The 20,956-nt window shown below is 31.3% G+C and overlaps 3 protein-coding genes across 3 annotated transcripts in view; all 3 read left to right on the top strand.

The window, feature by feature from the left end:
* Fhos (Formin homology 2 domain containing) overlaps nucleotides 1-13,555 on the top strand; it is a 47,307-nt gene extending 33,752 nt beyond the window's left edge. Inside the window, exons 5-22 of the mRNA XM_089711174.1 lie at nucleotides 4,803-4,912; nucleotides 6,574-6,632; nucleotides 6,974-7,158; nucleotides 7,375-7,856; nucleotides 8,043-8,143; nucleotides 8,521-8,952; nucleotides 9,091-9,381; nucleotides 9,463-9,983; nucleotides 10,104-10,106; nucleotides 10,189-10,395; nucleotides 10,492-10,614; nucleotides 10,728-10,985; nucleotides 11,074-11,291; nucleotides 11,385-11,577; nucleotides 11,886-12,028; nucleotides 12,198-12,301; nucleotides 12,508-12,562; nucleotides 12,782-13,555. Coding sequence (XP_089567300.1) covers nucleotides 4,803-4,912; nucleotides 6,574-6,632; nucleotides 6,974-7,158; nucleotides 7,375-7,856; nucleotides 8,043-8,143; nucleotides 8,521-8,952; nucleotides 9,091-9,381; nucleotides 9,463-9,983; nucleotides 10,104-10,106; nucleotides 10,189-10,395; nucleotides 10,492-10,614; nucleotides 10,728-10,985; nucleotides 11,074-11,291; nucleotides 11,385-11,577; nucleotides 11,886-12,028; nucleotides 12,198-12,301; nucleotides 12,508-12,562; nucleotides 12,782-12,809 — 3,513 coding nt within the window. The 3' untranslated portion in view covers nucleotides 12,810-13,555. The remainder of the gene's footprint in view (nucleotides 1-4,802; nucleotides 4,913-6,573; nucleotides 6,633-6,973; nucleotides 7,159-7,374; nucleotides 7,857-8,042; nucleotides 8,144-8,520; nucleotides 8,953-9,090; nucleotides 9,382-9,462; nucleotides 9,984-10,103; nucleotides 10,107-10,188; nucleotides 10,396-10,491; nucleotides 10,615-10,727; nucleotides 10,986-11,073; nucleotides 11,292-11,384; nucleotides 11,578-11,885; nucleotides 12,029-12,197; nucleotides 12,302-12,507; nucleotides 12,563-12,781) is intronic.
* A 2,258-nt stretch (nucleotides 13,556-15,813) lies between these two features.
* Nucleotides 15,814-16,642, top strand: wrm1 (wurmchen 1 transmembrane protein). Its single transcript, XM_089710986.1, has 3 exons — nucleotides 15,814-15,936; nucleotides 16,123-16,342; nucleotides 16,419-16,642. Exons 2-3 carry the CDS (start codon nucleotides 16,138-16,140, stop codon nucleotides 16,640-16,642), a joined length of 429 nt encoding a protein of 142 aa, XP_089567112.1. The 5' UTR covers nucleotides 15,814-15,936; nucleotides 16,123-16,137.
* Nucleotides 16,643-16,644: 2 nt separating this feature from the next.
* On the top strand, nucleotides 16,645-17,106 carry wrm2 (wurmchen 2 transmembrane micropeptide). The gene has a single exon (XM_089711070.1). The coding sequence runs from the start codon at nucleotides 16,645-16,647 to the stop codon at nucleotides 16,822-16,824; it is 180 nt and encodes a 59-aa protein (XP_089567196.1). The 3' UTR covers nucleotides 16,825-17,106.
* Nucleotides 17,107-20,956: the final 3,850 nt, after the last annotated feature.

Here is a 20,956-nt window from a genome sequence, read left to right as displayed (position 1 = left end):
GGTGGTCAGGCCGAACATCCGGTATACGGTATCCGGCCAAACAACTATTCGTTGCATCTCTAGTTATATACAAAAAAAAACTATGAATCATTTTTTTGGCCAGATTCACTAAGAAAGTGACGAATTTGCTTCAGAATACACATGACTTATGATAGCTTAGCTTGTTTCACTTTAAAATATTGTACGCAGGGAAAAAACATTAAAAATAAAAAAATGAAAAGCATTTTAATATATCTATCAAATAAACATTTTATTTTAATAAAAGAATCACAAGAAATGCGTCCAAAGGTTATCTAACCACAAATAAAAGTACAATCATTATATTAGTAGGTCCTTCGCTGTACGGTGAAGATTGTTTTATAAACAACAGTTATTATTTCACGTAACATCATTCACCTTAATCGCGTACACTGTTTAAATCTTCCGAGATTCATTATACTCACCATTCTAACCGGAGGCCAATTTTGTTTATGTAAGGGCTATAAAACTCAAACAAACCGAACGGAATCAACGGCCTTCAAATTTTATGTGATAACACATTTATTATTTCTAAAAATCAACGAAGATCTAGAGCAAAGAAAGGTTATAGAAATCTCAAATATCCTATGAATATTATAAATGTGAAAGTTTGTATGGATGTTTGTTACTCTTTCACGCAAAAACTACTGAACCGATTACAATGAATTTTAGCACACATATAGAGGGTAACTTGGATTAACACATAGGATAGGTTTTATCCCGGAAATCCCACGGGAACGGGAACTATGCGGGTTTATCTTTGAAAATGCGGGCGAAGCCGCGGGCGGAAAGCTAGTAATAAGATAAAATTATATGAACTTGCCAATTCACAATCATTGCAGTTGCTATGAAACAAGATGCTTGTATGATTATTGATTATCAATAAATTATAATTCATCCAGTAGTGTCTAGAAAACTTCCATAGTTAGCTGGAACTACGTAGGTATAGACTATAGACGTAGATACGAACCTAATACCTATTTACCTAATTCGTTATAATATAATAAATAATGTGTTTGATTAAATTAATTAAAGGTTAACAATATTTAGTACTATTTCCAACTTAAATAATTCATTATGTTGCTGCCAGTAAATTCCATTACTAAAGACAATATATTTCATAGTTCTACTGTGGTTCTACTTAATCTAAATCAAACATACTTGTGCTAACTAGTTGAATCAACTCAGCTATACTAGGTATTATACAAATGTAAACTGGACTTAACAACTGTCAAACGAGCAATAAGTATAAACTAAATAGTCACAATGGTAACTGGTTCTTCTCAGGAACGAGACAATGTAAAGATTACGCATGCAACCGCAGGCAGGTACGTCGTAAATGATGTCTGTCAGCCATCGATTTAGCCACGATTCTGTCATTAAAAAAATATACCGGCCGAATTGAGAACCTCCACCTTTTTTTAAGTCGGTTAAAAAAATAAAAAACGCTTGTAGATTATCACGAAACTATCAAATCTGGAAATGTAAATACCAGTAAATACCTGATAAAACGTGATGCACATAATTAAAATATCTGTGTTCCAATAAAACGTCAACAAAGTATTTACTTAACTACTATGACTGCGGGTTAAATTATTTATATAACGTTATCTAGCCATTAAGAATTAATTAACGTTTTCAGTGATCTTTAGAAATTTAGCGGAAAATACTATGACGGGGTACTCGGTGTTACCTACAAAGGTAATATTAAAAGTATATTAGAATGTAAGCTAAATGTTTTTAGAATAATCTCTCTTTTTGCTATAATTAAATTATATGGTAGGAATTATATAATACTAGGTTTCCGCCCGCGGCTTCGCCCGCGCAGTCAAAGAAAAACCCGCATAGTTTCCGTTCCCGTGGGATTTCCGGGATTGTGTTATTTTCCCGGGATAAAAAGTAGCCTATGTCCTTTCTCGGGTAGCAATATATCTCCATACCAAATTTCATGAAAATTGGTTCAGTAGTTTAGGCGTGATTGAGTAACAGACAGACAGTTACTTTCGCATTTATAATATTAGCATAGACAAATATTTATTAGTCCATGATATTAGTATGGATTTATGTTCCAGTAAATTGTAGTACTTAAGTTATAGATGATTAATCGTTTGAATAGATTAATTGATATATGTCAAAGGAGAAGATGGCCTCCAAAAAGACTAGTTGAAATATATTTTATACTGAACGATGTAAATTTAATTTAATCCCAGATATAATAATCTTATCAAAATCGTTGTTTTCTGACATTTAAATGTAATTAACTGCGGAATCCTACGCTAATGACCATCATCAGCTAATTAAATGTCAATATTATATCGTATGTATTTACCTTAAGTAGGAAGTCTGGAAATTATCTTAGTTTTCAATATTGAAATAAGTTTTAAGATCGTGAAAAATATTATACATATTGTTCATAACATATTTTATGTATGACAAAATAAAATATTTTATGAAGATAATATCTTGCAAGTACAAGTAAATACGAATTTAACATGAAATGCATTCCTTTACGCAGTTTGCATTAGCTATTTATTGATTAGGTACTAAGTTTATTCTAAACGAAAAAAAATATGCTACATTGCTACGACCTGCTTTTACGACCCGCCTGTACTAAATAGGGTTTATTCCCTGCGAACAGACCCGTATCCCATATAATTAATAGTTAACTATCAGTTATTTGGAGTAAATTCAGTCCAGAATTCCCGGTAAGATGGAACTATTTCAAGTGACGCTCCAGTTTCCAAACTACCGATCTGGCAACTCGCCAATTCTGAGTCCTTCTCCATGCTTTCTCACATTCACGACTTTTAATTGTTTAAAGAACATTTTTTTTTAAACAAGACTTTTAATTGTTTATAGTTATGTAGGGATATAAATTCATTTTTAAATTTTATTTTTATACATTACAGGACCATATATTGTCACACTGTGACAATGTAGAGTCTGGTAAATATCAATATGATAAGTTATAGTTCGCTTTAGATGTGCACCATAAAATAAAAAATAAAAAATCTGCCTTTAATTTAATAACTTCAAGCAATTTAAAAATTAGGTACTTCAAGGCGAAAACACAGGGCGAAAATCATCTTTTAATAATAATAATTAGTAGGTACTCTATATTGTAGAGTTTCAGTTAGGCGTAGTTCGTATAAGTTCGTTAAGTATTTTATTTCTTTAGTGTCGTATAGACTAGAGTAGATAATTTTTGAACAAAAAAAAATCGCAGTCGGATGAAACCCATTAGAAAAGGAGGGGAATATGATGAAAATTAAAGGAAAAATAAATTACGGTCAATCCGAGTTCGGGAAAAGGGAGGGGGGAGCTTTTAAGAGAAAAAAATGGTTTCTCTTGATTTCCGACAAAACTACAAGTCCTACGGAAAAAAGTTCAATGGCAAAGTTGTAGATAATAAAAAGATCTACAACTTTTGTATTGACAATTTTTTCACATAACCTCAAAATTTAGGTGAAAAATTCAAAAAACCAAGTTTTTGGTTTTTTATTTTTATCTACTTCAAAATTTATTTTTTTTCTACGAAATTTGGTGGAAACTTGCTTTATTATGTCCCAAATACACTGTAATTTATTTGACTGAAAATATTTATTTTTTCGCCTTATTTTGAATTAATACCAAAAAAACAACCTAATTTTCAATCGAAAAGTCACCCGTCAAAATATCAGCTTTTTTCAAAAACTTGGGGAGCCTTTTATTCATTGAAATCTCTAATTTCATATGGTGTAAAAAAAATAAACATTACCATAGTAAATGTTCTCAGAAAATGCATACAAACAGTGTGAAAATGAGCTTTTACTAAATCAGGCACACTTCTCAAACTACCTGAAATGTTTTTATCGACATCATTTTGCTCTTGAATATGCTGTAAAATATTATACTTAGAACAGATAATTATTTTTCTTTTGAAATATTACCGAAAAGCCGATACAAGAGAAGATATAGAGTTCGAGAAGTGTGCCTGATTTAGTAAAAGCTAATTATGACACTGTTTGTAAGCATTTCCTGAGAACATTTACTATGGTAAGGTTTATTTTTTTTACACCATATAAAAGTAGAGATTTTGATGAATAAAAGGCTCCCAAAGTTTTTGAAAAAAGCTGATATTTTGACGGGTGACTTTTCGATTGAAAATTAGGTTGTTTTTTTGGTATTAATTCAAAATAAGGCGAAAAAATAAATATTTTCAATCAAATAAATTACAGTGTATTTGGGACATAATAAAGCAAGTTTCTACCAAATGTCGTAGAAAAAAAAAATTTTGAAGTAGTTAAAAATAAAAAACCAAAAACTTGGTTTTTTGAATTTTTCACCTTAATTTTGAGGTTATGTGAAAAAATTGTCAATACAAAAGTTGTAGATTTTTTTATTACCTACAACTTTGCCATTGAACTTTTTTCCGTAGGACTTGTAGTTTTGTCGGAAATCGAGAGAAACCATTTTTTTCTCTTAAAAGCTCCCCCCTCCCACTTCCCGAACTCGGATTGACCGTAATTTATTTTTCCTTTAATTTTCATCATATTCCCCTCCTTTTCTAATGGGTTTCATCCGACTGCGATTTTTTTGCACTTTTTATTATTTTTAAAGGGATCTACCCCAGTGTACGTAGTGCATATACTAGGTATACAGTTATAGGACTATATTGAAGGTATTTTATTAACAATGCTTCCATCTCTAATAGTGTCACACAATTACTACCATCAATTGTTTGTTAATTCAATTCTAACATGTTTTCATAGATGGCGTTGTAATAAAAAGTTGTATTATTGCAGTTGGATGATGCCACACTCCAAGTCTTCAAAGACGGTGACTACGGACCTTACTTGGACCTTGACTCAACACTGGGCGAACAAGATGAAGAGTTGGAGGGCTTACAAGAAAGGTACTATAGTTATAAGAGATTTATTTACCTAATTTAGATTTTAAAATTATTTTTTGGGATATATTTTGGTTGCCTCAAGGTAATAGCTTATGACGTAGTTCGTAAAAGTGCAATAGAAGTGTCCCAACGTCCCTAACACTCAGTTTAAATATTTCCTCGTCACCCTCCCATCAAACAATCAATGCATCATAGTCCCCACGCCGCAATAAAATATAATCGCCTCTAAATTATTACATACAACATGTTCCCTTTCAGGAAGGGTGTTTTAAATAAAATTTATAACAAAATTAATTATTCTGATAATGCTAATAATTAGAGTCTAGTGTCTCAAGGTACCAAACTTCGCACACATCATATCATTTACCAATTATTTTGCCAGATTTTTGGTAAAATAAAATTCTTGCGTAAAAAAATATTTTCATGGCGTTTCTAAAGATATACATCTACACAATACACATACAAAGTGAGTGTACAGTGTGTAGAACTACGTTATTATATAACTCTTGTACTGAAGAAAGTAGTCCTTTATGTCTTCTTACTACGATCACCCACTATTTACCTACGCGCCAGACACGCTATGGATGTTTATTGTATTCGTTAATTAGCGTAATATCGCAGTGGGTAATATGGAAAGTCTAGAAAATGCACTGACTAGCGCTGCCGGCGAAACTGTAATTGTTTATGTGACATTTTTTGCACGCCATTTCATTCGCAATGAAGACGAATCTAAGGCAAAAACGTATAACGACTTCAACAATGAACTTGCACTATGATGGTTAATACACAGGTGGTTTTAATTAATTTTGTATATTTAGGATTTTTCGTAGACAAAACGTTATAATAATTATGAAAGTGTTTTCGCCACTGTACTAGGAACCAAGTAAATCGTATAAATCGTAAAATACTTTTAAACTACAATTGACTACTACTTGATCATTACTTCCAATCATAACATAAGATTTTCAGATATCAAAACATCGTATATGACAATATATTTGTTACAAATAAAGGCAACGATTATTATACATATTAAAGAAATTCCTAGTGCATTATACGTATGGTTCAAAACATAACATGCTGTATATGAATGCGATAGTGGGTAAGGTAAAATGATTGAGAGAATTGTTGTTTTTTTTTGAACTCTTCACACGAGCAGTTGCACCCGCAGAAAATACACATCAGCACAGTTAGTAAAATAAAAATCCAAAATAAATATTAAATTATTGCATTGAATTTAAATTCTTTCATCCTGGACGAAGAAAGTGATGAACAATCGGATTGGAAAGAATTCGATATATTTATTGATTTAGAGGAACTGTAAGTTTTTTTTAATCATATACCTAATATCTATATCTATTATATTTATAGAAGAAAGTATTTTTTTAAGACTAAGGTAATTGATAAATAATTAATATAAATAATAGACGATATTTATCAATTACCTTAGATAATAAGATTGCGATAAAAAATATATGAATAAATAATATAAAAAAACAAACTACATAATATGCATCTGTGTTTAAGTATTAGGTATCCTATAATTTTTGCAAAATATTGGAAGGGGTTCGTGGAGAAAATTCCACAAACCTTTCATTCTGTAGGTAATTTTATACCATCTTTTTTATAAACATGAAGATTTGATCCAACTTTTTTAATTGCAGCCGCAAAAATGCCTTGGTTCTACGCACCCAGCTGTCGGTCAAAGTACACGCAATTATTGGTAAGATATAAAAAATAATTTTATACGTATGCTTAAGTAGTAGTTTTCATTTATATTAAAAGGGGTAGCTAATAATAATATTATGTATACCACACACATGTGGTACGCATCAACAAAATGTGCAGAATAATTTTTCGAGTTCAAAATCATGGTTTGGTTTGTTCTTTATTGCAACCATAACAAAATTGACTCTGACTATAAAAATCTATAGCTTTAGATTGATTCGATAAGTTTCGTTCTTTCGTATAGCTCTATAACCAGATTCCAAAAAGTCAGTGGATAAAAATGGACAGATTTTTTAATTATTCAATAGAATGTTAAATTTTAATACATAATTTCAGAGAGGCTTCTACACTCTCAAGGGAAGGAGCTGCGTAAGGCACTCTTCACTGTCAAACAGATGCTCAAATCCGAAAAGGACCTGGTCCATGAGTTCGTCGCAAACGACGGACTGGACTGCCTCATGCAGATCAGCGCGAAAGAGGATCCGACGTACCTTGATTACATACTGCGTGTAATTGGACAGGTAAAGATTATTAAAAGTCTCTGTCTCTCATGAAACTCCCGAATATGACTCCATTACGTGGCGACCTTGAGAGAGTTAAATTGACTGACTAAACAGACTGGCCAGGCATAACCTGGGCAGACCGTGGCCGATGTAATAATATGTTTTATTATTATAAATTATATTATCTCTTCCAGTAGATAGTCGATCCTAATTTACTATATATCTATTTTACAGATTCTTATTTATGTAGATGGTATGCATGGTGTGATGGACCATAAGGGTTGTATCCAGTGGTTGTATTCCTTAACAGCAAGCAATTTCAGACACGTTGTAAAAACAACTTTAAAATTATTGTCAATATTTGTGGAATACACCGAGACCAACAGCCTTCTCCTCATCGATGCTATAAACTTCGTTGATAAATCAAACGGCAGGCCCGCTTGGTATAATATTATAAAAATACTCCAAGATTTCGATGCTTCTGATACTGAACTTCTAATATGCGCAACGAATTTAATAAACATATGTCTAATAAATATACCAGATAAGAATATGTATTATGATCAAGTCGATACTCTTCAAGATCAAGGGATAGATGATATTATCCATTTGTACATGTCCAAGCAAGGGACGGATTTAGATTTGTTACGACAATTGCAAATTTTCGAAGCAGTTTTGATGTACGAAGATGGTGATGATACCGATACAGCGATTAAGTAAGTTATATTTTTTAAGTTAATTACACTTATATTTGAATTTATTGAAAAAAAAATTTAAGCAAATTTTTACACAAAATATAGATATTTATATAAATGTGCTCCGATTAATCCAGATAATAATATATGGCTATCAGTATTTTTACTTGATTATAAATGTCTTTAAATGTACATATTTTGTTTCAGACAATTAGACGATTCTATAATTAAATCCATGAGAAGACGAAATATTAATCTGCCCAGCACCGAAACAAGAAAATCTAAAAAATACCAGATAAAGGAAAAAGGTATATCATCCAGACATCGTAGTAACAAGTTACCTAGAATTTATTGTGACGCAATAACTATATTATAAGCATGATTAAGATTTGAATTGTGCGCGTTGAGTTTTTACTTTTTTCCTAACGCTATACAAATAACTATGGAGAATTTAGTCTAATTTTTCGTCGAATAATGCCTAGAAATATATCCTATTTTTACCTTCATTTAAATTCAACATGTTTTTATAGAAATTACTTAAACCATATATTTTTTTCTTGTTTTATTCATAAAAATTCGACTCTATTCTCTACTTAGACTTTCAGTAAATCTTTAGCATTTAATGTTGTGTTCGTTTTTGCATTTGCTTCATGATCTAAACATTTTGCCATTTTACTAACAACAGCCAAACAAGCCATCATGTCCAGTAAGGAAACTGAAAAGAAAATTTCAATCACTAACAATGTTCGATCTCCTAACCTTACCTCATTGAAAGAAAAAGAAAACATAGAACTGAGTACAGCTTTAAGAAAACGAAGGGACAGATTTGCCCGACAAGCTCACCACATTATTCAACAAGAAGAATTACTCAATCATTCAAATGATATTTATAATGGACTATTTGGTATTAAAAAGGAAGAGAAAATAAATGGAATTAACAATGAAAAGGATACTAATAATAGTAATAACATTTACTCTAATATGAACGGCAAACACCTAGGGGTGAATGGTGGACTGAATGGATATTGCAATGGCCTCAATGGTCACAAAGAAGAAGACAAAGGATATAGTAATAAAACTACAAAACTGTCTAATCCACCGGATGTTTTAATTAATGGTTTGTTCATTATCTAACCCACTAATATCAGCATTATATTTTGTAACTCATTTAAAGCATCATATTTTTATTACCAATTAATGTTATTTTATAGTTCTCATAAAAATTCTTGGTCCTAAAAGTTACATTTTTTGTCAGGAAACCAAAGATATACTTCCGGTCTAAAACAAAGGATACAAAATGGTACTTTAGGTCACAGTGTCAACGCCTGTGATGCACTGGCAGTTATTCGCCAAAAACAACTCGATATTAATCCAGAAAAACCTGATAGAGGAATTATTTTAAATAGAGAACATAGCATCAAAGATTTGGCGCAAAGGCTAACGAGCCCTATAAGCCATGTTCCGGAAGACAAACCAATACGAGTATCTGATATGGCTGGTATAGTTTCAAAGGCTAAAGAAGAATTGGCTAAATCTCAATCCAAAGGTAAAGCCTACTTAAACTTTTTTAATATTTTATGTCCCCAGAATATGATGTAAAAATTTTATACTTTTATTTTCCTTACAGAAATAATTAAAAGTCCAACAATAGAAAAGAGTCCTAAATTACACGAAATTAAAGTGTCCGAAAATGATCTCCACTGGGAAGAGCTGAAAAAAGGTTGTCTCAATCGAGAATTTCACTTATGTGATCTGGATTTCTCTGATTTGCGTCAAGATTCGGACGACGATATGATGTCACCGGCTGTGAATGCAGCAAATGGACCACCTCCACCACCTCCTTCGATGCTTCCCTCCGTTGGCGTACCACCGCCTCTTCCTGGATATTTCCCGACTTTGACAAAAACCAAAAAGCTCCACAATCAATCTCTTCCAGCTGAGTTATTAAGTGACTCCGATACGTCAACAATTAGGAAAAATAAGAAAACTGTTAAATTATTCTGGCGTGAAATCCAAGAGACCCCCTTCCCTACAACTGTCAGAGAAAAAGTAGGTGGGTTTATTTGGGATGACCTTCCAGAAGTGAACTTAGATACCGCAATGTTGGAACATCTTTTTGAATCGCGAACAAATGATCTGATAATCAAGGTACTAAATAGTCCAGTATTTTTTTTTGTTTTTCTTGTCAAATCCAATTTATTGAATGACTACTAAACATTTCTTTTTGTTTTTCATGATCATCCTCAATCTGGTGTGGCCAATACATAGGAGGTAAGTACGACAACGATTTCCATTTTGTGTTTCGTTTGTAATGCGCGTTTTATTGAATCTCTTACTTTTTTTACATCTATAGAAATTAATGGAGCCAAAGAGGAATCTCATACTAGATGCTAAACGGTCAAATGCTATAAATATTGCAATGAAAAAGCTTCCAACGCCACAAACCATTAAAGCTGCAATAATGAAAATGGACGCAACTGTCATAGGAAGAGAGGGAATAGAGAAGTTACTGACAATGCTTCCCACTGAAGAAGAAAAAGTAAAAATTCAAGAAGCACAGGTAACATTGTATTCCCTACTGGAAGAATACACCTCATATTATCTATAATATATTTTCGTTGAACTAACTCTTTTAAACTTTACAATATATTTTCAGTACGCCAATCCAGATCTGCCTCTTGGGAGTGCAGAACAGTTCCTACTTACACTCGCTTCGATAAATGAATTGCCATCAAGGCTTAAGCTATGGGTTTTTAAACTTGACTTTGATAATTTAGAGGTAATTAAAAAAAAATACCAGATTCTTATGAATTCTATAAATTTTCTCTTGCATATCAATATGTATGTGATTCGTGATTAATATTCAATGTCACACCACCATTTTGTCCACAGAAAGAAATTGCTGAACCCCTTATGGATCTGAAGCAAGGAATTGAATTATTAAAAGCAAACCGAACATTCAAAGTCATTCTTTCTACGTTACGATCTGTCGGTAGCTTCTTAAATGGTAGCCAAGTTAAAGGTTTCCGCCTCGAATATTTGTCCAAGGTTATGGAAGTCAAGGATACAGTTCATAAGCATCCGTTGTTATATCACATTTGTGAGATGATCAAAGAAAAATTCTCGGACACGACAGATTTCTTTAGCGAGGTAAAAAAGATTTATATTTGTAGTGGGTTTATGCGTCCCGGTTATAATTATTGGTTTATATGTTTCTAAATCCATGTTTCTTTATTAGGTCGGTCCTGTTATTCGTGCATCAAAAGTGGACTTTGACGTGTTAAGTAACAACCTTCTTAAATTAGAAGCAGACTGTAAGGCGTCATGGGACCACATGAAAAAAGTTGCCAAACACGACGGAACACAAATTTACAAAACTAAAATCAATGACTTCATAACTGACGCCGCTGAGCGTATCATTTTGCTAACTTTAATAAAAAAGAGGGTGATGAGTAGGTAAGATTATTAAGGATTAAATTTTATCAGCCTATATGATATTTAAAAAAAAATCTGTACTATATTGATTTTCTCATTTTGTTCATATTACAGATACAATAAGTTCCTATTGTACCTCGGGGTACCACCAGCAGACATACCAAAAACTAGGCCATCAGAATTCCTTAAAGTTATAGCTGAATTCGCTTTGGAATACAGAACAACTAGAGAACGAGTGTTACAACAATTAGAAAAGAGAGCCAACCACAGAGAGAGAAATAAGACGAGAGGCAAAATGATTATAGATGTAAGGCACTCGCTTGCGCAATAATTATCCACAACAATAAATAGCAATTTAATATGGGAAACTTCTTTTATAATATCCTTCACCATTAATGCGCGTAAAAGAAATAATAATATGTATCACGATATGACGATAAGCCGCGACTGACTGCAAATTGTTATGATATTTCACAATGTTTGAAATTTTAATAAATAATTATAATACATTGTGATATAAGTGTGACTGTAGAATATACCTAATATTTTGAATAGTTAGATGTATAACTAAATTATCTTCTTTAACATGCAGTCAAAAGTCTAACCTTGTTATAGATTGGAAAGTATTCAACTAAAGGCGGTGACCACACGGCTGACAATGCACTGAAAGAACTTCTCAAGACTGATGCAGACACCGACATACTCACAGAAGGTCGTCGCAAAAGCCAGCCCTGTACTAATAAAAAAATACTAGTAAAGTGAGTTCTGAACTGAATTCCTTTAATTAATAATATAGTTATTAACTCTAGTAAAAATAATACCTTTTTGGTTACTTTCATTTTCATTGGTTTTCACTGTGGTTTTTCACATAAAGCATATTCTGTAGTGATTGGAAAATATACTAATTCTTTTTTTGTATTGTTTAAGTGGTGACATATCAGCTGTTGAAGAAATAATCGAAAGCTTAGTTCGTTCAAAACCCTCCACGGCGAGGGATCGTCGAAGAAACCGTATCTCGGACAAGAAAAATTGTAAGACATTCTTTTATATGCGTTGTTTTTTACATTTTACGTTGCGATTTTTCATACAAATAGGTAGGTACCTATAGAATTTGTGAATGCGAATGATTTATGCAAAGCGAATTTGATGCGTTTTAAATCTGAAAGCTGCGACTTGTAAAATAAAATAAAGTTGTTTTGTTTGTATATAGATTGTCACAATAAAATTCCATTTACAGTTAACAGAACTTTGGATGGACATTCATCTTGGCCTGGGAGAGAAAGCAGCGATGGGTAACATCCTACTATAATTATTATTTACACCTAAATATAATTACTAGTTTACAAATAATAATTTAAAAAAGAATAAGGATGTAGTTACATTCTTAAAAAATATATTATACGCAATTTAGATAATTTACAACGAAAAAGTATTCTGTAACGTTTTATATTAATTATTGGTAGTACTTATCGTATCGTATTATATGTACTTATCGTATTCCTTTTTTTCAGGTCTACAATAAATATGCAACAAAGATAATTACATTATTAACAAAATAAAAATATGTGCGAATATTTTAATCGCGCGAATTTTAAATTTAAGCTAATACATACAATTTTTAATTTTGTATCAAGTATCATGTTGAGTCACTAGAATATAAAGTGAAACGAAAATATTATATTAAAGACTCTTGTAACTTATCAGCAGTTTTTGTCGAATTGTCCTTTAACTAAGTATATTAATTATACTTATATGCTTCTTTCTCAAAAAAAATGGCGGGGCCAATTTAAAAATTACGGTTTAATGATCTGATGAATGTAGGTAGGTAGGTTTATCTAAATGTATTTGAATTGCAGTGATTACAGCAAGTACAATGTAAATGTAAATTGTATTAAGTAGGTATGTTATTTCGAATAACATAGAAACTTATCTTCTTCGTTAAATAATTACATTATTGTATGATTTTTATAAACATCTCAATTAATTATACGCCGATAGGAATTTTATCTTACCCAGATTTGAAACAGATGATTGATTATATTTCACTAACCTGATTACCATATATACCTATATTAATTTCTCTGTTTTGTGTAATTATTGTGTATGTAATTATTAAAAGTTTCCATAAGAAATACATACTTGTTGTATATTATTTAATATAGCGGAAGCTGTAAAGAATAATCTGCGAGCTACATGAACATACTGCTTGAATACAACCTAACCTTCACATAATATTAAGGCCAATCAATGGACATTAATTTGAAACTTAACAGGAAAAATATTTTAATGACAAAAGTTGAAATGCCTTCTTCCAATTAAAAAATAGGTATAAAATAATAAAGGTAATATAGGTATAATATAGGTATATAGGTTGTAGGTATTTAAAAAAATCATAAAGAATACTGACAACCAAATATATTACTGCTGAATTGAATAGTTTTATATATAAATTCAATAGAAATCAGTATACCTAAACTTTAGAATTGTTAAACTTCGGTGCTTATAATTCATGTGATTTAAATAAACCATCTAAGGTACAATAACGTATAATTTTAATGAATAACAATAATAATCTTTGGACTTGGCAATGTTTAATTTAGGTAATAATTTTTGTATTGTATGTATTTTCTAATTCCCTTGTATTTATTGTAAATGTAAATATTCAATTTCAAATAAAAATAATAAAAAACAAGATTTTGTTTTATTTTTTACAACTAATTAACGATGGCAGGTAGGTACCTACATAACTTATGCATATATATTGTAAATATTCATTTATTTCGTTACGTTTCTACCATCTAACCCTACTAATATTATAAATGTGAGATTTCTGTCTCTTCTTCAAGCCTTAACCACTGAACTGGTTTTGACGAAATTTATGCTAATATTATAAAGTTGAACAGTTTTTTGTTTGTTTGATTTTTCGGTGTTAGATAGCCTATTTATCGAGGAAGGCTTTAATAGGTATTATGTCAACACGATAAGACCAACAGGAGCGGAGCAATGCGGGTGAAACCGCGGAGTCCAGCTAGTTATATATGTAAGGGACATCCCACGCCATCGAATTTCTATTCTATTCTTTAAAAAAATCTCATTGATAAAGCATCTGAATGTTATAAAACTAAATATCAAGTATCTACAACAAAAGCCGCGTTATTTCGTTGCAATGGTTGCAATATTGTAAAAATTGAAGTAATGTTTCATGTTGGTTGAGATGGTTTTTTAATCATCTCAATAGATGGCGTGAGTCATCCCGTTAGACACCTGTGGTGCCTGTGGCCTGTGGTGTCAGGCACAGAGCAAGTAATATAATATGTAGTAGTGTCAGGTGTGCCGTGTGTGTGGAGCACGTATTGAGAAACGAAAGAGAAAGTTTTTTTTTTTTGAAGTGAAAACTTCTTTAGCGGCGTTGGGTATAAAATCTTAAACTCGCGTCAGGACACGATCAAGTTTTCACTTCTGCCGGGCACTCCCGGAGTGCAACCCTTCTTTTTTTTATAAAATGAAACTGTTAAAAAGTCACAAAAGTACGAATGATAATAAAAAATAACACGTACTTAACTATTATGCAAAAAACAAAACGTTCTTATTTTATGTTCTTTCAGACTAATTATTAACAAAAATTAGCAAAATAATTTCGAACCGGATTTAAGATAAACCCGATTCGTAGGTATCAACTGTGCGAGAAATTTGAAATGCATAGATCGAAACTTGAACCACATAATCATAATATTATAATCCATACTAATATAAATGCGAAAGTATCTCTGTCTGTCTGTCTGTTACTCAATCACGCCTTAACTACTGAATCAATTTGCATGAAATTTGGTAGGTATAGAGATATTTTGATACCCGAGAAAGGACATAGGATAAGTTTTATCCCGGAAATCCCACGGGAACGGGAACTATGCGGGTTTTTCATTGACTGCGCGGGCGATGCCGCGGGTGGAAAGCTAGTATGTACCTATCATAATAAAATCAAAATCGTAGGAAAGTCAAAACTGAACATTGAATAATGAATAGTTTTTCTAAAAGTATATTTGAGCCATTATCTATAATCGACATCGAAGCCTAAATTATAGTTTTTAGAATTTTTGTCTATTTGTCTGTATGTAAGTAACTATGTTCAGGCTAAATTCAAAAAATGCTGCATGGATTTTTTTCAACATACACACTACACAGATAGGTTGAGACCTGAGAAAAGACATGGTTTCATTCCAGAAATCCTACGGGAATGAGAACTATGCGGGTTTTTCTTTGACTACGCGGGCGAAGCCGCTGGCGGAAAGTTAGTAGGTATCAAATATATGAAACTTACAGTCAACGCTTAAATTTCAATGCATGGGAATCAATTAATAAAGGGCATACTATCACAAATAATTTGAATTTGAATTTGAAAAAATGTTTTCATACAAACCATAGACTATAACGGATATATATATATATATAGTCTGTAACGGAGTTTAGCTGTTGATTGCTGTTGATACTGTGGTTGATACAGTTGGCAGCCCTGGCCCCTGACGCTTGACCGGCTTGACTTTAGTACAGTTTGCAATCTGATTAGTGATTTCTGAACCAACCGAACTATGGTAGCAACTCTGTCGTTAAATCGTTATTAGATGAAAATTTAAAACCAATTTATTGACCTTATTTACATCGTGCTCAGGTGAAAAAACTATAATATCTTATTTAAATTTTTTACATATTCATTAAATTAACCTTTCTTTGGAGCGTACACTCATATTCTAAGTAACTGTTTACCACGCCCTAAAATATTAATTTTTTGTTTACTTCATTTTGTTAATAAAAACCTTTTAATAAAAGGTTAAATCTAAATTTTTCTTTTCGGCAGGTACCTAGTAATAAGATGTCTGCATATGAAACTGAAACTTACTTTACAGGAAACGAGACTTTCGCTTCCTACCCACAGCAGTCGTGGTCGAAAGTCGGTGATTTTACACCATTTTATATCACGATAGCAATTTGTTGTGTTCTTCTCGGATCAATACTTATCCTGAACTTCATTTGCTGTTGTTCAAGATACTCCGATTATTGGCTTGATAGACATACAGGTATGCAACCTAGTTCTGCAGTAATATCGTGAATTAAATCGAAAAACAAAAACGACTAATTAAATGTATTTTTCAGGAAATCGTTGGATAATATCAATTTGGTCAGCGACACCCCACAAGCAGCCCCCACTGGACATAGTTGAGCTTGAAACCATCTCCATAAAAGCCAATTTGGATACTTACCCACAAGCATATGAAGAAATCCAGAAACACTTCGAAGTCGCTGCGTCTAAATCAAGACAACCTTTAACTTCATCACAGGAATATCTTGAACTACATAAGAGAGAAAGCGATTTATAAAAATGGCATTTCTCATGTTGTACCCAGCTGTGGCAGTCCTTTCCCTGTTTGTTTTAATTGTCATTATCCTGATGCTAAGGTATGGAGCGCAGTGGTGCAAGCTGCGTCATACAACATTCAGTGATGAACCATATGGGAATGATGAGGATGAAGCTTATGAGCAGAAAGTGTCTTATGCATAGAAACTAGTTTGACTTAATATATTTCTCTGATAATGATCTTAATTAATCCGTCCAGACTTTTTATAATAATAATTAAGATATAATAAGACTGTAGTGGATTTACAAGTAGGCTGAAACTTATAACTGCAATCATGCAGATTTATTTATGCCTAATTATCCAAAATAAATTAGGGGTGGGGTCCATTGGGATTATTGAACATGTGGTAATGAAGAGAAACAAAGTATCGCACAACTTTATTTAGTTTATTTAATATATATACGCTTATTTTACTTTATATAATATATATACACTTAAGACCAGTTTCACAAAATTGGGTTAATAGGCTCTTGGATAATCGGCATTCTACTGTACTTTTCTTTCTTTCTATCTCTTTGGTTATACTTCTTTCACAAAAAAAAATTAATAGCTTAAATTCATAGCAAACTTGTAAATCTACCACTGAACATAGATAAGAATGTTTTTCTACTAATGAACTTTATTTTTGATGTATTTGTATTTATATTTTATAATTGTTTGTAAGCACGCATTCAATATATTTAATTAAGAATTTTTATAATAAAATTTTACAAATTTAACTTTGTTTGCTTATTTCCCAATTCACCATTGGTAAATTGGACTCAGGATCAATTTTGTGATGAATACTACTTTTTTATATTCTTAATTATTAGTTAAATATAGCTATTGTATAAAGTTATAGATATGACACCTTACAGCCAGCTAAGTTACATAATCGATTGCATCAATATTATTCTCGACCAATAAGGTGCATAAGGACATAGATAGATATTGAATACTGTATAAATAAAATAGGTAGTTTCATTCATATATCTGTAGTCTATACTTATATAGAGCTGAAGAGTTAATTTGTTTCAACGCGTTAATCTCAGGAACTGTGGATCCGATTTGAAAAATTATTTCAATGTAAGATAGGATAGCCGAGGCAGTCGTCACACTAACACCAATAGGAGCTGCTCCGCTCGTGGACTAGCTTACTTTTAAGATGTTTGGGGTGAATGAATGAAACGCTTCGCTACACCTTTACAAAATATAGTAAAAGCATCCATTAACTGCTGAAAAAAACTTTTTAACATAGAACTGAATAACATTTCTGAATTCTGAATAACCTGCATTTCAAATCGCCAAACTTCAATTTTTTGTACAAATATTGCAAAATATGTATGCTCACACAGAACTTTTTTGTTAGCTCCATGTTGAAGTTATTAACATTTTTCTAATTTCCATTAGGTATTGATTCGAAAGCAAAGATGAAAGAGGGGATAAAATAAAAAAAACACCATTTATAAAAACACTTGTTCTATTAAATTAAAACCACTCCATAAACAATTAATAAAACTTACATAAAAGGGATATTAAATAATATTATGTACAGATTATAGTATCACTCATCTGGAATCAATGGATTCATATGAACATGTGATATGATGCAAAATTTGTCCGGATACATATAATATATTGCTGCTGTGTTGTACTTTCTCGGTATTGCTCGTCAGATGCAATCAAAATGTACCTATTTTGTAACAATTCAATGCTTTACTGAACCACGATCGAAATCTTACTGTGTTCTAAATATATCTTCTCATTAATTCTTACTTAATACTAACTTTTTTTCGAGTGTTTGACATAAAGAAGCAAAAGCAGAAATGATACAAAAATAATTATCGTCACATTAAATTAAAAAAAAGCATTTAAATGGTTTCATTTAAGCTTAGGTATGAAATAATTGTTTAAGGGCCGATTTTTCAATTGATGCTAGGATAAAACTTATTCGTCGAATAATGTATAGGTAAAACTACCATTATAAAAACGTATTCTAATTGCCCGTATTTGACAGTTTACGTGACATTTTAATATTATCGTGTAATACTTTATTGGACGGATAAGTTTTATCCAAGCCATATCCAAGCATTGAAAAATCGGCCCTAAAGTGTTATAAATCCTTACCTATAAAAATACTAAAATCATAAAATCCGATTTTAGAAAAAACAACTTAGATAGGTACCTAATAATAATTTAATAAAAGAACACGTGTTTAATCTTGTCCAAAGTCGTACTGCCTTAATGGCAAATTGTGAATGTTAGAAATTGGCAATGATATTATTACCTTACCCTCGATAATGGAGTACGCAGTACGCACATTAGTTATAAAAGAAAAGCAATTATTACGTATACATATTACGGTATTATTTAGAACCTGATTTTCTTTCGAATCTATTTAGATTTTTTATGTACTGTGTACTTACTTAACAATAAAAAAATTTCTTAAATAAATAAAGTACAGTCGACGTTACGTTAGTTAGTTAGTTTTTACATTCAAGTAAGAAATATTACAACAGTATTTATTTTTGCTGACCATTTTTGAATTTTTGAATTTACAACATAGATACTATTATAAATAATGTAACAACAAACAATGCAATGTTTACAGTTTAATTCAACAAATCAACACTTCGCCGACTGTATTATTTATAAAAATTATAATGAACATAACTGCTCCTTCCAATAGAATCTTACTAGTACATTACAAAGATACTGTGTGATTTTAGTCAGACTAGAATGAAAAATTCACAAAATGCAAGTCCGACATCTACGTTTTCAAACATCATCAGTACGTAATTGAACATTTTTTTATATTTTTGATAATTGAACAGTATCATTTATTGGTATATGGTACTGAGATAATTTATAACTGGTGACGACCATTGTTATTATGTTTTACATTATCCATAGACGTGGACTTAATCTTACAGTACCTTACAACAAAACGTTCAAGGATCGGATTATGAACGTATTAAAAAAGTTACCTTCTCGAATATCGCATTGATATCCAATGCGTTAACCTTTCCAAGATTTTTAAATAAATACAACTATTGAATGAACGTGTAAAAATATATAATCGTAATACCGTAAGTAGGATATTTAATCAATGATTGTCTTGAAAGCAAGTAACTTGTACTGATTATAAATACTACAGCCCTACACTAGTACTAAAAATATGATAAAAATATTTGTATATTTAATGTAAGACTATGAATTCAAGTCTGAAATGGACACACGGTGTCGTATTGCTTTATCATCAGGTAGAATTTTAAGTTATAAAATTTAGGTACATTTCTTAACTTCATTATAAAAATATTAAATATTAAATTAAGCGCTATATTAAGCGTGTATCTGATCTATAAAAAATTTCCAATTTAAATATTTTTCCTTGTCTGTATATTTGACAGTCTTTATTTGGAAGATTTGTTAATATATTTCAGCGAGGATACATCACTAAGCGAGATTATCATCAGTAGGGATATTGTAAATACAAATTTATATAAAACACGGTTGACACACGCACGACGCCACCAAAGCGCATCTGTTATTGTATATACAGCAATACTTCCATAATTATTATTTACTAATAAATAGTATCAGATTTTAGTGTTTAAATAGGTATATACAAATTTACTATTGTCTTGTTATTATATGCTGCTGATGGATGCCCTTTGTTGGTGTCGGTTTATTAATTGTAGTTGAACATTCTAAAATATACATCAGTCTATTTTTGTTTATACGTATGTATAAGTATGGAACATTGATATACTAGTTATACAGGTTTAGTAAAATATCTTGTATGAATTATGTACCTATTTAGAGAAAATATATACCTATTTGCAAATAAAATATGCAAATCAGAAACGAAATTGACAACAATCGGTTATAAATTAAAAACAATATGATAGATATAGTAAAAGAAAAATAATGGAAAAATAAATTACGTACAAAATCACATTAAGATATAACGTATCCGACTAATATAGTATAACTTTAAAACATCAGTATGGATACAGACTTGGATGGTAATGCCCTACTGATTACACGGAAGAGTAATTCAATGACTGTGGAAATAATTATATAACGTAAATTCTATGTAAATGCATTGAGGTATTATTTATAGAGAGGACACACCACGAAAAAAATCTGTGCGACAAGCGCGGCGGCGCAGGGCGGCTAGTGAGTCATACACTTTGTAGATATTCTGCCTCTTATTACTTATAAATTAAAACCAATCAATGTAACAAATAAATATTGTTTATCTTATTAAAAAAATATGAATAAACTTATCAA

This window comes from Colias philodice, chromosome 1 (assembly GCF_061535455.1).
Source record: "Colias philodice isolate Cphi_HAF_F1 chromosome 1, ilColPhil1 Martin Lab GWU primary, whole genome shotgun sequence".
NCBI classification, from domain to species: domain Eukaryota; kingdom Metazoa; phylum Arthropoda; class Insecta; order Lepidoptera; family Pieridae; genus Colias; species Colias philodice.
This window is presented reverse-complemented; position numbering and strand designations above follow the sequence as displayed.